This window comes from Carcharodon carcharias, chromosome 13 (genome assembly GCF_017639515.1).
Source record: "Carcharodon carcharias isolate sCarCar2 chromosome 13, sCarCar2.pri, whole genome shotgun sequence".
Classification (NCBI taxonomy): domain Eukaryota; kingdom Metazoa; phylum Chordata; class Chondrichthyes; order Lamniformes; family Lamnidae; genus Carcharodon; species Carcharodon carcharias.
In genome coordinates, this window is record NC_054479.1 from 127,731,205 (window position 1) to 127,747,252 (window position 16,048).

Genomic DNA, 16,048 nt, shown 5'->3' on the forward strand with positions numbered 1-16,048 from the left:
CCTGAGCCCATGAATGGCTCTTTATAAATGCAAGTTATTTAAAATTATATCCAGCAGCCCTTTAAAGCGTAACAATTGTAATTAATTATTGATTTTATTTTTCGCAAATCAAACAGGCTCATCCACCAACCTCTCAATGTACAGATACAGATTTTAGGTCGCTCATATCACCTGAATAACCCTAAGGCACTGACCGAGTAGCAAACAGAATTCAGCACTCTGCAGGATTGTGTGGAGGAGAGCAATGGAAAAGACTACAATTCCCATCGTGGCGCAAGCGATACGATACACATGCATAAAGATATACTGAAGGGAATTCTGGGATGCGTAGTTTTTGCACTCCTGTCTTTATATACTTCAAATGCAAAAGAACTACGCTACCCGAGAGTCTTTGCGACGCTGACATGTTGTCAGTGAAGAGCGTTGTGGGGCATATAGTCTTTCTGGCCTGTTCAACGCGTGGAGTCAGCGGGAATAGAAGCGGAGAGAAACTACAAGGCATCAGCACGGGGGAAGGCTGCATTGTGGAGGGGCGGGGCATGCGCAGTGTGAGGTTTGCTAGTGCGGCGAGTGTGTGGAGACATTGGCAAAGCTGGAGTTTGAAAGCAACGGGCACAGTTGGAGAGAGCGAGAAGGCGCGGGGGGAAACAAAATAAAAAAATGTCGCTTCAGGTGGTCACAGCAAAGATGGCCGAGGTGGAACTGAAGGAGGCGGTGGTGGCCTTGGATAAGGTGAATGCTGAGGGCAACAGCGTTCAGACAAAAGACGGGGAGCCCACGGCGACAAGCTCAGCGGAAGAAATCAAACAGCATCAGCTGCCGCTGCTCAACACCACCCCGAAGGACTCCAAGTCGGCGATGAAATGCATCCAGGCCGCACAGAACGGGGACACTTTCAGCGCGGACGGCACCGTCATGGAAGCACCGCGGACCGTGAAGAAGGTGAGAGGCACTGAGCCTGTTCGGCAAACCCTCCCTTAACCACCTACCTCACTCACTTCCTTGTGTTTTCTGGCTTTGAGTTTCGATATCTACGGTAATCGGGAGGGGGGTGGTGGTGGTAGTGAATATGTTTTGTTAGGGACACGGGGATTGACTTGGCAAGGCTCTTGCCTCCGTGGCGGAAGGTTAACCGCCGGGATGGGTTGAATTGAACAAGTTCTCGGGCCCTCGCGCGTTAAAGGGGGCGGAGCTTTGAGGGTATGCGTGGCGTTGACATCACAGGTATCAATCCGCCTCTTATCGGAATGATACAACACCGGAGGAAGCCATTCTGCCCATCATACCTGTGCTGGCTCTTCGAAAGAGTTACCTAATTAGTCTCCTTCCTCTGCAAAAAAGATTGTCTTAAACTTTTCTCTTTTGAGAGTTTGTTGTTGAATCTTCGCATTCCTTGGTTTTACAAACCAAGGCCCCTAATATTTCTAGCCTCCCACACATAAGGATGGATTCCCTTGAGTTATTTGTGCTGCTTGTTTGGAGAAGTGCTTTTGTGCAATGTGACCATAGACTTGCCATATCTACGTGACCTCTGCCATCCATATTGTATAAAGGTTTGAGAGCAGAAAAAGTTCATCTTCTACATGGTCTTCACTTTCACTACTCTTCACTTTCAACCAATTCCGTGATGCCACAGCTCTGGCCTTGCTGACTTATTAAGCAGCTAAATTGTATTCTGGGGTAGGAGGGGCAAAAACCAGAGTACATAGGTTTTACAATTGGTGAAAGAACGGGGGTTTGGGCAGTGTGATTTTTCTTTCACACACTGAGTTGCTACGATTTGAATTCCACTATTTGAAAGGATGATGGAAGCTGATTTGATTAAAAACTTTCATAAGGGAATTGGACGTATACTTGATGATAAATAATGTGCAAGTCTGGGGGAAATTGAGGGAGTGGAACAAATTGGATACCTCTTTCAAAGAGCTGACACAGGCACGATGGGCCAAATGGCCTCCCCTCCAATAAGTGCAAATAGTCCTTTCAGCAGATGTCAGATTTGCACTTCTGTTTTATTTTTATTTATTATTCTAGCCCTCCCTTAGGAATTGTCAATTATTGAGCATATTTATAAAAACAAAAATAAAAACAAAAAAACTGCGCATGCTGGAAATCCAAAACAAAAACAGAATTACCTGGAAAAACTCAGCAGGTCTGGCAGCATCGGCGGAGAAGAAAAGAGTTGACGTTTCGAGTCCTCATGACCCTTGGAGCATATTTGTTCATTCAGCCTTCATTGGTCACTTTGCATCCCCAGTTAATCACAATTTGTTCTTTGAAGTGATTGTGCTGAATGAGCTGACCCTGCACTCGATTTTAAAGCTTACTGTCAGACTGCTTTTCTTTGAGGTGCACCAGCCTGCCTTCAATAGCTCATTTGAGTGCACTGTAATAAAATTGATATTGTTTTGTTCTGAAGTCGAAAATGTTTGATTCCTTAGTGCTGTGAAAGTCAGTGTAGGAATGAGCAAATGGTGGCAGTTGGTCAAAGATGTGGGATGATAAAAGTAACACTGCTAAGTTGAAATGCAGTTTGCCTTCAAGCCCAACGTTGTGTGTTATGAGAGTTTCGTGATGGAAAACAAGCTGTGAGACTGAGTGAAGCAGATGTAAAAGTTGTGCTTCAAAAATCCCTTGTACAGCAGTATTTGTACATTTTTTTTGTTGGACAGATATCAGGCACAAACATTGCTTGTCACAGGATATACTTCCATTGAAAGTAATCTGGATGAAAAAGTGTTTATTTTATTGCTTCACTGCACGGGCGTGAAGTTTTGGAGTAAGAGAAACCATGAATGTTGAATCTGCAATCATAATACAGGTCCTAAAGCTATACTATAGTATAAATTCAGCGTGCCATGCTTTACACTTTCTCTATCTGCTTATAACATTTTGTATGTGACAAGCCATTGTTAGGTATGATGTGAAAAATGTCATGTCTGGTAATAACTGGAATAAGCATTTTCTCTGTTGCCTTTGGGATTACGTTTTTTCAAAGTACCACCATGTTTGAATTGAACTGAAACTGAAGAACATCTGTTCTTTCTGAACAGCAATGACAGCTTTAAATCCTTTTCTAAATTATTCATTCAGTCACTAAGCTAAACATAAACAATTGATTTTGCTGAAACTATTGTCTTTTGAATTTTGAAGATGGGATTGAGCTACATATTTGCAATATTTAAGCTTTCATAGTCATTAAAACATATCTCCACACATAGTATCAACAAATTGACCAATGTTTGAGATTCTTACTGTGTGCAAGCTCAAAGGCATGCAAAATATCAGGGCGTGAACAGAAGGATTATGTCTGACTGTCTTGGAGGCACGCTGGAGAAAGGGTGCAGCTGTCTGTTGGTCATGTCAAGAGAATACCAAGACTACAATTGGAGTTGAAACTGTTTAAAAAAGGTCACATGGGCCAACCAATGAAAGAATGCCTGATCTGGCATTTTAAGCAAACTTTTTTGCTGACATGGTAAAGGTGGTCAGGAATTGTTTACTAATGTAGGTTTTAACATGTATCTACGAAAAGCTTTCTTTGTGGGCGAGATAGCACTTGCTCGCTGATGCATTTTGTAACTGGATCAGGGTGTCTGGGGCTGAGCTGTTCTGCTAAAATCAATAGCTTGTTCAGAATATACAGTCTGGGAGCTTTTTATAAAAAAAAGTTTCAGTGCCCTGCTGGTCTGATTAACTTTATTGATTTTAAATTAGCAAAATGACATATAAAAGTAGGGAAATCTTGCCTAAACTGTATAGAGTGCTAATGAGACCACACCTAGAATTCTGCATTCAGTTTTGATCTTATTTAAGAAGGGATAAACTTGCATGGGAGGCAGTTCAGAGAAGGTTTAATCAATTGATTCCTTGGATGTAGGAGAAAAGGTTGAGCGGATTAGGCCTATACTCATTGGAGTTTAGAAGAATGAGAGGTGATCTTATTGAAACATATACGATCCTGCGGGGGGCTTTACAGGATATGTGTTGAGGATGTTTCCTTTCTCAGGGGGAATTTTGAACTAGTGGACACAGTTTTAGCTAAGGGGTCACCTGTTTAAGAGGGAGGTGAGGAATTTCTTTTCTGAGGGTGGAGAATCTTTGCAATTCTCTACTGCAGATAACTGGAGGGCCAAGTCGTTGAATATATTCAGGGCTGAGTTAGACAAAGCTTTGAACTATAGGGGAGTCGAGGTTTAAGGGGAACAGGCAGGAAGGCGGAGTTGAGATCAATATCAAATCAGCCATGATATTAAAGACAGAGCATGCTTGAGGGGCTGTAATATTTACCCTCCTTTCTCTTACATTCTTGTGTCCTTGGGACAAATTTCAGTAATACTTTTGCAATCTCAGCCACGTGCAGCTCGGACTATTAATACATTGTGACATTACAGTGTAGGTGGTGACCTTCCTGTTCTGCCTGTAGGGAAACTCTGATTCAGTAGCAGACAGATTTTCTTGTGGTCTAGGCAGGACACATCATTCAGAACATTGTGCTGCAATAGACATAGAGCTCCCTCTAGAATTTTCTGCTTCAGGACTGTAAAATTACTTTCTTATGCTGTCCTGTCATTCAGACAGGATGCTGTTGTGCAGGTCCTCAAACAGTATCAAATGCCTTCAGTTCAATATAATATGCTGTTATTTATAATGCCTACATTTGGTGAAATGGCAGAAGGTTTATGTACAATCTTTGAAAAGTGTTATGAGACCTGTGCTCTGGCCTGGTTTGGTCATGTGCAATAGTGCCGCAGCTCTCTCCTGTCTGTCATGCTGACACTGTCTGGCAACATTTTATTCCCTTGTGTTTTAAGTATTAATTCATTCAGTAATAGCATTGATACAGGTCATTGCTTGTATTTTCATATTTACTTTATTCATTTTTATTCATAACTTAATATTCTGACAACTTTTTGTGTGAACAGAATTGTTTCTGCTTTGATTAAACCTGAAACTAATCAGTGATTGTTTTTATCCTCTGTAACTCATATAACATAGTTTACCACATTAGTAGGAAGCACTCCAGACTTAAAGACTGCCTTGCTCTTTTGAAAGCAGAAACCTCAATGTCTTTTTAAAAGAATTGCTTAGGGCTGACATGCATATTTAAGTTTTGCTTCCCCATACTCGGCCTCTAGACAGTATCTGCACCTGCACAGGTTGATGAGCTGTTAGCAGACCTTCAATGTTGCTCTTAAACTGCTGTGTGATGCCCAAGAGGGTATTATAGTCATTCTTTCCCTCTGTTCTGGGATGGGTGGAGGAGGAGAACAACTCAAAGCAAAGGTTTAGATGAGGAATTCAGTGGTTAAGATAATTGTTTGGGTACATTTGTTTCTCTGGCATGTCTAATCAGGTTGTTTAAATGTTTTAAAATCAGCTGCTCTGTGTTTCTAAGAAACTGAATCACAGAATCACAGTGCAGAAGAGGCCCATCGAGTCTGCACTGGCACGTGAGAAACACCTGACCTACCTACCTAATCCCTTTTACCAGCACTTGGCCCATAGCCTTGAGTGTTATGACGTGCCTAGTGCTCATCCAGGTACTTTTTAAAGGATGTGAGGCAACCCGCCTCCACCACCCTCTCAGGCAGCACATTCCAGACCTCCACCACCTTCTGGGTAAAAAATTTTTCCTCACATCCTCCCTAAATCTCCTGCCCCTCACCTTGAACTTATGTCCCCCTGTGACTGACACTTCAACTAAGGGGAACAACTGCTCCATATCCACCCCCTCATAATCTTGTACACCTCGATCAGGTCGCCTCTCAGTCTTTGTTCCAACAAAAACAACCCAAGTCTATCCAACCTCTCCATAACTTAAATGTTTCATCCCAGGCAACATCCTGGTGAATCGCCTGTGCACCCCCTCCAGTGCAATCACATCCTTCCTATAAAGTGGCAACCAGAACTGCACACAGTACTCCAGCAGTGGCCTCACCAAGGTTCTATACCACTCCAACATGACCTCCCTACTTTTATAATCCATGCCTCGATTGATAAAGGCAAGTGTCCCTAATGCCTTTTTCACCACCCCACTAACATGCCCCTCCGCTTTCAGAGATCTATGGACACACATGCCAAGGTCCCTTTGTTCTTCAGAACTCCCTAGTGTCATGCTGTTCATTGAATACTTCCTTGTCAAATTACTCCTTCCAAAGTGTATCATCTCACACTTTTCAGGGTTAAATTTCATCTACCACTTATCTGCCTGTTTGACCATCCCGTCTATATCTTTCTGTAACTCTTTCGAGTACAAACACGTTTCCCATCTGTTTCAGATGAAGTTACATTGTTTCATAGTTTGCCATTGTGAGATTTGAACCCTTGATCTTGGGGTTACAAACCCAGTACCATAACCACTTGGCTATTTAGGCCAAGCCCAGTACCACTGTAGCCCAAGACACTCAACCTCGCTATTAACCACCTGTCCAATCATTGTCATCCGCAAACTTACTAATCCTATCCTCCAAAAAGTCATTTATGTCGTTTATATAAATGACAAATAATAGGGGACCCAGCACAGATCCCTGTGGTACGCCACTGGACACTGGCTTCCAGTCACTAAAGCATCCTTCTGTCATCGCCCTCTGCCTCCTACAACTAAGCCAACTTTGAATCCGCCTTATCAAATTACCCTGTATCCCATGTTCACTACCCTCATCTACACACAATTGGTATCTAATCAAGCATGACAGAGAGTTTAACCGCTTGCCAAACATATACTAACAAACTGATGTGATACTCAATAACCAAGTGCCTTTTCAATAGGCACATTGACTGCCTTCTTGAAACTGGCCTAAAAAATAATTATATTCATACTGTTTCCAAGGAATGTCTTTCTATGAGCAAATCAGTTCTTAATTTACTCATCCCTGCTGGTGATTTGTCTTTAAGTTTTTTGTAGATTTGCTTTGAGTGAGGAAGCCCTGGTTCTCATTAGGGTTGTTATGGCACAGCCGATGGTAATTGCTGAGGTGTTCAAATCCCAGAGGAAAACTTGAAACAATTGCCACAACTAATTTTTCAATTTATATGTTTCGATATGTGGGCTTTGAATTCAGTAGTAATAAGACCACCGAGCCTTATAGGTTTTTACAAAACTAGATTAAACATTTATTCATAAGAAATTATTTTAAGCATATACATATGTCTACAAATTACTACTATAGTAATTTCTAAATCCCTAGTTAATCTAAGTCCCAGTTACACTTTTGTTAAGGCAACAGTAAAACACACAGATTTTAAAAGACCCGGGCAAAGAAACATGATACCCTGAACAATCCAATTCAAAGTGAGTTTCCTTAACTTCGTCTCTTTGTAGACAGCAGCTTGAGACTTAGGTGCTGAAGGCGTTTCACACTTGTTAGATCTTAAAATTCCTACCCTTACAGCTTTGCACCTTTTATACATATTTTCACCTTTGAATGCAAATTCCCATTGTTTCACAATGTCTTTGGACTTTATCTCCCTGATCATAAAAATAACCATAGTACCAATTTTGCCAGTAATCTTTGGGAAAAATAAACACACTGTTTCTGATCTTCTCCTGGCTAGGTGACATTTCACCCCTCCTTTCCAAACAATCTGCTCTGGTTTATTTAAAAATGCAAATACACTTTTACACCTTACATTCTAAACATTCCCCATGTTTACCTACTTAACATTTGAAACCTAACTTCATCTTTTGTTACATCAAAGTCTCCAGATTAGCTATCTTTAATCCAATTAAGTCTCTCACACACAGACACATATAGACACAGATACCAGCATAAGATAAAGGCAAAATACTGTGGATGTTGGAAATCTGAAACAAACAAAAAGTGCTGGAAAAACTCAGCAGGTCTGACAGCATCTGTGGAGAGAAGGACAGTGTTAATGTTTCGAGTCTGAATGACTCTTCTTCCAAGCTAAAGGGAAGTAGAAATGTGGTGAAATATATACTGTTTAAGGGGGGGTGGAACAGGTGAAGCTGGATTGAAGGCCAGCGACAAGTGGAGGTAAAGGAGAGATTGTAAAAGATGTCATAAACAAAAGTTCAAAGGGTTGTTAATGATGGTGGTACCGGCTAAAGGAGGTGCTAATGGTGTCATTGAGAGTGGAAAGCAGAATGTTATAATAGCCAGACCAGGGTAAGCACTCTGGAAAGTGACAGATGGCCCTAGTGGTGGGAAAAAATATCAAAAATAGGCTAAAAGCTAGGGATAAAACAATGAATAAAAGTGGAAATGAATTTAAATAATAATAATAATGGAATTAAGTAGAAAAAATAAAAATAAATATAGAAAAAAGGGGTGGGGATGGTGGAGAGAGAGTTCATGGTCTGAAGTTGTTGAACTCAGTGTTAAGTCTGGAAGGCTGTAAAGTGCCTAATTGGAAGATGAGATGCTGTTCCTCCAGTTTGCGTTGAGCTTCACTGGAACATTGCAGCAGGCCAAGGATGGACATGTGGGCATGAGAGCAGGATGGTGTGTTGAAATGGCAAGCAACAGGAAGGTCTGGGTCATGCTTGCAAACAGACCAATGTGTTCTGCAAAGCAGTCACCCAGTCTGTGTTTGGTTAGAGGAGACCGCATTGGGAGCAGCGAATGCAGTCGGCCAAATTGAGGGAAATGCACTTGAAAGGAGTGTTTGGGCCCTTGGATGGTGAGGAGGGGGGAAAGTAAAGGGGCAGGTGTTGCACCTCTGCGATTGCATGGGAAGGTGCCTTGGGAGGGGGTTGAGATGTTGGGGTTGATGGAGGAGTGGACCAGGGTGACCTGGAGGGAACAGTGCCTATGGAAAGTTGACAGGTGGGGGTGAAGGGAAGATGTGTTTGGTGGTGGCATCATGTTGGAGTTGGCAGAAATGGTGGAGGTTGATCCTCCGAATGCGGAGACTGGTGGGGTGAAAAGTGAGAACCGAGGGACCCTATCATGGTTCTGGTAGGGAGAGGAAGGTGTGAGGGCAGAGGTGCGGGGGATGTGTCGGACACAGTTGGGGGCCATGTCAACCACCATGGGTGGGAAACCCCAGTTAAGGAAGAAGGAAGACATGTCAGAAGCACTGGAGAAACTCAGCAGGTCTGGCAGCATTGACCCTTCATGAGGACTCGAAATGTCAACTGTGCTCTTCTCCGCCGATGCTGCCAGACCTGCTGAGTTTTTCCAGGTATTTCTGTTTCTATTTTTGTTTTGGATTTCCAGCATCTGCAGTTCTTTGCTTTTATGTCAGAAACACTGCTTTGGAAAGTGGCATCATCAGAACAGATGTGATGGAGGCGAAGGAACTGAGAGAATGGGATGGAGTCCTTAGAGGAAGCAGGGTGTGAGGAGCTGTAGTCGAGGTAGCTGTGGGAGTCGGTGGGCTTGAAATGAATATTGGTAAACAGTCTATCACCAGAAATTGAGACAGAGGTCAAGGAATGGAAGGGAAGTGTTAGAGATGGACCATGTGAAAGTGATGGGGGTGGTGGAAATTGGAAGCAAAATTGATAAATTTTCCCAGGTCTAGACGAGAACATGAAGCAGCACCAAAACAGTCATCAATGTCCTGAAGAAAGAGTTGTGGGAGGGGGCCTGAGTAGGACTGGAACAAGGAATGTTCCACATACCCCATAAAGAGACAGGCATAACTGGGGCCCATGCGGGTACCCATAGCCACACCTTTTATTTGGAGGAAGTGAGATAAGTTTAAAGGAGAAATTGTTCAGTGAGAGAACAAGTTCAGCCAGACAGAGGAGAGTGGCAGTGGATGGGGATTGTTCGGGCCTCTGTTCAAGGATGAAGTGGAGACCCCTCAGACCATCCTGGTGGGGGATGGAGGTGTAGAGCGATTGGATGTCTATGGTGAAGAGGAGGCAGTTAGAGCCAGGGAACTCATGGGGAATTTTCTTTATGGGTACTCTTGTGGATTTTCCCTTGCCAGTCCCATTATAGTGCCAAATTCAACCTCAGTTGATATCAACCAATTCAGCTTAGACCAGGGATCAAATCTCTCACCTTCCTGTTCTGTAGAACTCAGCTGCATGGCTTGTGACTCTACTAAGCCATTGGGGAACCTCCAGAAAATTTGTTTTCAACCAGAACGGGAATCTGATACTAAAAGCAAAATACTGTGGATGCTGGAAATCTGAAATAAAAACAGAAAATGCTGGAAAAACTAAGCAAGTTTGACAGCATCTGTGGAGAGAGAAGTAGAGTTAATGTTTTGAGTCCTTATGACCCTTCTTCAGAGTCGGGAATGCGATGCTGTTGTCTCAGATCATTCTGCTTTATTGAACTTTGGATGTTTAATGAAATCACTGTTGGACCAATTACTTGCAACTGCAATTAAATAATACACTGTAACATAACACCATAAATTCCTACTGGAATTTGATTTATTGCAAGTCAGTCAGGTGACTTGGGAGACTGGCAAAGCACATTTAGAATTTAAAAAAAAAACTTTCGGTCAAATGTTTTGTGTTTAGCACAAACTGAATTAAATGACATGAGGATAGATAATGTACTGGTTGTCTAACATTTTGGGTGGAGCTGCCCTTGTCTTGTTCTATTCCAATCTATCCAGTTGTAGCCAAAGAACTGCCTGCAAAAGCTCCTGAATCATTACTTTTGAAGTCTACCTAGGATCTATACTTAGTCTCTTCCTATTTCTCATATACCTGTTATGCGGGGCAATATCATCCAAAAAACACGTGGGCTCCACATTTGCATGACAACACCCTTTCTCCATTGCCTCTGATTTGTCATGTCACTTGTCTGACATTCAACAATCAATGAGCAGAAATTGTCTTCAACTAAATATTGGGAAGATGGAGGCCGTTGTCTTTGGTCCCCATCACAAGGTCTGTTCCAATTCACCAACTCTATCCTCCCTGGCTCCTGTCTGAGCTTGAACCAGAATAATTGTATGCTTGGTGATCTATTTGATCCTGAGTTGAGCTTCCAATCCCATATCCTCTCCATCACCAAGAATGCCTACTCCCAGCTCTGTAATAGTGATCTCTGCCATGCCTCAGCTTGTTGCTATGTAAATCCTCGTCCAACATCAATTTACATTTTATATAGCACCTTTAATGTAAAATGTCTCAAGGCACTTCATAGGAGCTTTCTCTAAAAAAATTTTGTAACTGAGCCAGTTGAGGACAAATTAAGGCAGATAACCAAATGCTTGCTAAGGATGAAGGTTTCAAGGAGCCTCTTAGAGAGAGGTGGGGAGGTTTAGGGAGGGAATTCTAGAGCCTCAGACCATGTCTTTGTTGCCTCTACACTCAATTATTCCAAATCCCTTCATGGCCAGCACAGAATAGCAAGACATTATTGTGTTTTCGTGAAGGTTTCTTGAAATCTTTTGTTCAGTGAGAAGATGAAATGTTTGCTTGGGGCCTTAATTTTTTTGAGAATGAGGGAACAAGATGAAAGGTTTTAGTACGTTTCACCCCTAGATATACTTCATACCTCTAAACATCAACAGTATTAATTAGCTGAAGTCTTGAAACAGTAAGGAACGCAAGCTCCAACACCCATCCAGGACCCTCCACCCCTGCCTGTCCCTCTATCCCCACCCCATCTTCCAATCCCAGCCCCGGCCGTGTATTCACTATACCCCCTGACCTTCCCCTCTCCAACGCTGAACGTTCAGTGCTCAACAAAGGACTTAGTTTCATACACTTACGCCCTCATCTCAATGAATTTCGGGCTTGGCACAATGCTGAACTCTTCTTCCGCCGCCTTCATCTCCCTGCTCACTTCTCTGGGCAGGAGTCCTCTCCCCGTTCAATGGATCCTTTTACCCACCTCCAATGTTCTCCCTCCACCTGGACCCCTCCCTCTGGATTCTTACCTTCTCTTGATCTTTTCATTGAGAACTGTCAGCACGACATTAGTCATCTCAATTTCTCTGCTCCACTCACCCATTCTAACCTGTCTCTCTCTGAACTTACTGCACTCCGTTCTCTCAGGTCCAACCCTAACATTGTCATCAAACCTGCTGACCAGGGTGGTGCTGTTGTTGTCTGGCGCACTGACCACTACCCGTGGAGGCTGAGCGTCAACTCGCAGACTCTTCCTCCTATCTCTGCCTGGACCATCACCCCACCACTGAACATCAAGCCATTGTTTCCAGGACTGTCACTGACCTCATCTCCTCTGGAGATCTTCCTCCCACAGCTTCCAACCTGATAGTCGCCCAACCTTGGACGGCCCGCTTCTACCTCCTACCCAAAATCCACAAACAGGACTGTCCTGGCAGACTGATCGTGTCAGCCTGTTCCTGCCCCACGGAACTCATTTCTCGCTAACTTGAGTCCTTTCTCTCTCCCCTTGTCCAGTCCCTTCCCACCTACATCCGTGATTCCTCTGATACCTTACGTCACATCAACAATTTCCAGTTCCCTGGCCCCAACCGCCTCCTCTTCACCATGGACGTCCAATCCCTCTACACCTCCATACCCACCGGGATGGTCTGAGGGCTCTCAGCTTCTTCCTCGAACAGAGGCCCGAACAATCCCCATCCACCATTATTCTCCTCTGTCTGGCTGAACTTGTTCTCACACTGAACAATTTCTCCTTTAACTCCTCTCACTTCCTCCAAATAAAAGGTGTGCGTATGGCTACACCCATGGGCCCCAGCTATGCCTGTCTCTTTATGGGGCATGTGGAACATTCCTTGTTCCAGTCCTACTCCGGCCCCCTCCCACAACTCTTTCTCCGGTACATCGATGATTACTTCGGTGCTGCTTCATGCTCTCGTCATGACTTGGAAAAATTTATTAATTTTGCTTCCAATCTCTACCCCTCCATCATTTTCACATGGTCCATCTCTGACACTTCCCTTCCTTGACCTCTCTGTCTCAATCTCTGGTGATAGACTGTCCACCAATATCCATTACAAGCCTACCGACTCCCACAGCTACCTCGACTACAGCTCCTCACACCCCGCTTCCTGTAAGGATTCTATCCCATTCTCTCAGTTCCTTCGCCTCCGTCGCATCTGTTCTGATGATGCTACCTTCAAAAACAGTTCCTCTGACATGTTCTCTTTCTTCCTTAACCGATGTTTTCCACCCACAGTAATTGACAGGGCCCTCAACCGTGTCCAGTCCATCTCCCGCGCATCCACCCTCACGCCTTCTCCTCCCTCCCAGAAACATGATAGAGGGTCCCCCTTGTCCTCACTTATCAGCCTCCGCATTCAAAAGATTATCCTCCACCATTTCCGCCAACTCCAGCATGATGCCACCCCAAACACATCTTCCCTTCACCGCCCCCCCCGGCGGCATTCCGCAGGGACCGTTCCCTCCGTGACACCCTGATCCACTACTCCATCACCCCCTTCTCCTCAACCCCCTCCTACGGCACCTCCTCACGTGAACGCAAGATATGCAATACCTGCCCCTTCACTTCCACTCTCCTCACTGTCCAAGGGCCCAAAAACTCCTTTCAAGTGAAGCAGCATTTTACTTGCATTTACTTCAACTTAGTCTACTGCACTCATTGCTCCCAATGCAGTTTCCTCTACATTGGAGAGACCAAACGCAGACTGGGTGACCGCTTTGCGGAACACCTTCGGTCTGTCCACAAGCATCACCCAGACCTCCCTGTCGCTTGCCTTTTTAACACTCCACCCTGCTTTCTTGCCCACATGTTTTTCCCACCTATTTCCATTACTTTTAATGTATTCCACCGATCATTTATCTATACCTTTTATGCCCTTTTAGTCTTATTTCACCCCACCCCAACTAGAGCTAACTCTACCTTGCTTGTCCTGCTATCCATTCTAAATTAGCACATTCTTTTAGATAATGTCACCACCTTCAACACCTCTTTGTTCTTTACTCTGTGACATCTTTTGGTTATCGTCTCCTATCACTGCTTACTAGTCCCAACAACCACTACCACCAGCCCCCCCCCCCGCCCCCCCGCTCCCCACCTTAAGCCAGCTTATATTTCACCCCTCTCCTATTTTAATTAGTTCTCTTGAAGGGTCATGAGGGCTCGAAACGTCAACTTCGCTCTTCTCCACCGATGCTGCCAGACCTGCTGAGTTTTTCCAGGTATTTCTGTTTTTGTCTTGAAACAGTTGCTCTGTCCATCCTTTTGTTTAGAAAAGATATGGCATGGGGGACTAACCTACAAAATGAGGATTTTGCCTGTTACAGGTTTCGGCCAAGCTGTTCTTGAGCATGTCAACAGTCACTAGGTTGTGCCAGCCTACAGCAACCCAAATAATTCATAAAATTGGCCCATTTTTAGAGGAACACAAACAATAAACAACCAAATTATATAAAAGGAAACTTTGCAAATTGAGTAATATTGCGATGCCCACCTGTCACAAACGGCCTCAGGTTGCCAGTGTCAGCAGTATTGCACATCAGATTGCAATATTACAATGCAGGAAGGCTGGTAAACAGCACAGGGAGTGGAAGCAAACCCTGAAACAGCAGCTGTACAGGGAGTGGGATGACAGTGGAGTGTTTCACTTGAAATGCACCACTGTTTCCAGCAGGAGCCACCAATCTTAATCCCAATCAAGGAAGAACAGTGGGGTGTTGTATGGTGTATGGTATTCAACAGGCATATTGCTGAATCAAAAGATAAAAACAAAAAACTGCCGATGCTGGAAATCCAAAACAAAAACAGAATTACCTGGAAAAACTCAGCAGGTCTGGCAGCATCGGCGGAGAAGAAAAGAGTTGAGGTTTCGAGTCCTCATGACCCTTCAACAGAACAACGAGTTCAGTTGAAGGGTCATGAGGACTCGAAACGTCAACTCTTTTCTTCTCCGCCGATGCTGCCAGACCTGCTGAGTTTTTCCAGGTAATTCTGTTTTTGATATTGCTGAATCTGTAGATTTACCTTTTCAGCTGAAGGGAAGATGGAAGTTTTCACTTCATGAGTCAGTGTATCAGACAGCTCCGGCAAAGTTTCATACCTTAAAGTCTCCTGCTGCAGAAATCACCGCTCCTTTAGAATTTATATAGTACATTTTAATGTAGTAAAACATCTTGAGGCATTTCACAGGAGTGTCATCAAACACAACTTGATACTGAGCCACAAGGAGAGTTTGGGTACAGCTGCAACACTGACATCCACCCAACAGTGGAAAATTACCCAGGTTTATCAGCAAAAAGCAGGACAAATTCTACCTGCCCAATTACTGTCCCCTCAGTCTACTCTCAATTACCAGCAAAGTGATGGATGTATTGTCGACAGTGTTATCAAATGGCACTTATTCAGCAACAACCTGATCACATGTTCAGTTTGAGTTCTGCCAGAACACAGCTGTGGACCTCATTATAACCTTGGTCCTAACAGATGGCCATGGAGGCCAATTGTGACACATTATTGCTGCCCCAACTTAGATGAGATCAGCAGATATCTGAAACCTTCCTGGTCTGGATGCCTTAGTTACTCCCCTTAACCAGCTAACCGTCAATTGAGCGTGGAAATAGATTACAACAGTTGTTAACATACTACATTCTAATACAGACCCTTCGACTAGTACCAATTTTAAATGAGCTGAGATTTGAGAAAGAAGCATGTAGCTTCCATATCTAAGTTCCTATAAATAAAACTGTAGTAATCACTTGGAAAAAGCGACTTACCATGGGGCCAGGTACAGCTTTGGAAAACAATTCCTCACTCTCACCACATGTAGCCATGTAGGCCTTATTACTGCTTAACACAAATGATGTAAGGCGATGAGATTAAAAATTGAATAATTCTATAGACTGCAGAAACTAAAGCAGTACAGATTCTGAAATTTTCCAGTTTTAACCACAATTTTAGACTCCCCCCCCCCCCCCCTCAGGGATATTGAAGAAATCTAGTGCTTGGCTATAAATTTTCTTTTAAACTAAATAACTAGAGTTATCAGGACTCTGAATTCCATCTCTCCATATTGTTTCCCTCTGCTTGGTGCCATATACGTTATATGCTATTCTCATATTCCCTTGGTCCCAAGGCCCCTTCATCCAATTGGATGACAGTGATTGGTTGGCTTTCAGTTATTTATCATGTCCAACCACATGGTGTACCCCCTCGATATCACAGCTGAGAATGGGAAA

The 16,048-nt window shown here is 43.6% G+C and overlaps 1 protein-coding gene across 10 annotated transcripts in view; it reads left to right on the plus strand.

Annotated features, from left to right (window-relative positions):
* The first annotated feature begins 529 nt into the window (after window positions 1-529).
* Window positions 530-16,048, plus strand: part of LOC121285771 (putative adenosylhomocysteinase 3) — a 108,646-nt gene continuing 93,127 nt past the window's right edge. For all 10 annotated transcript variants that reach the window (XM_041202565.1, XM_041202572.1, XM_041202567.1 and 7 more), the window contains exon 1: window positions 530-942. In XM_041202565.1, the coding sequence (XP_041058499.1) occupies window positions 661-942 (282 nt within the window). In that variant the 5' untranslated portion in view covers window positions 530-660. The remainder of the gene's footprint in view (window positions 943-16,048) is intronic.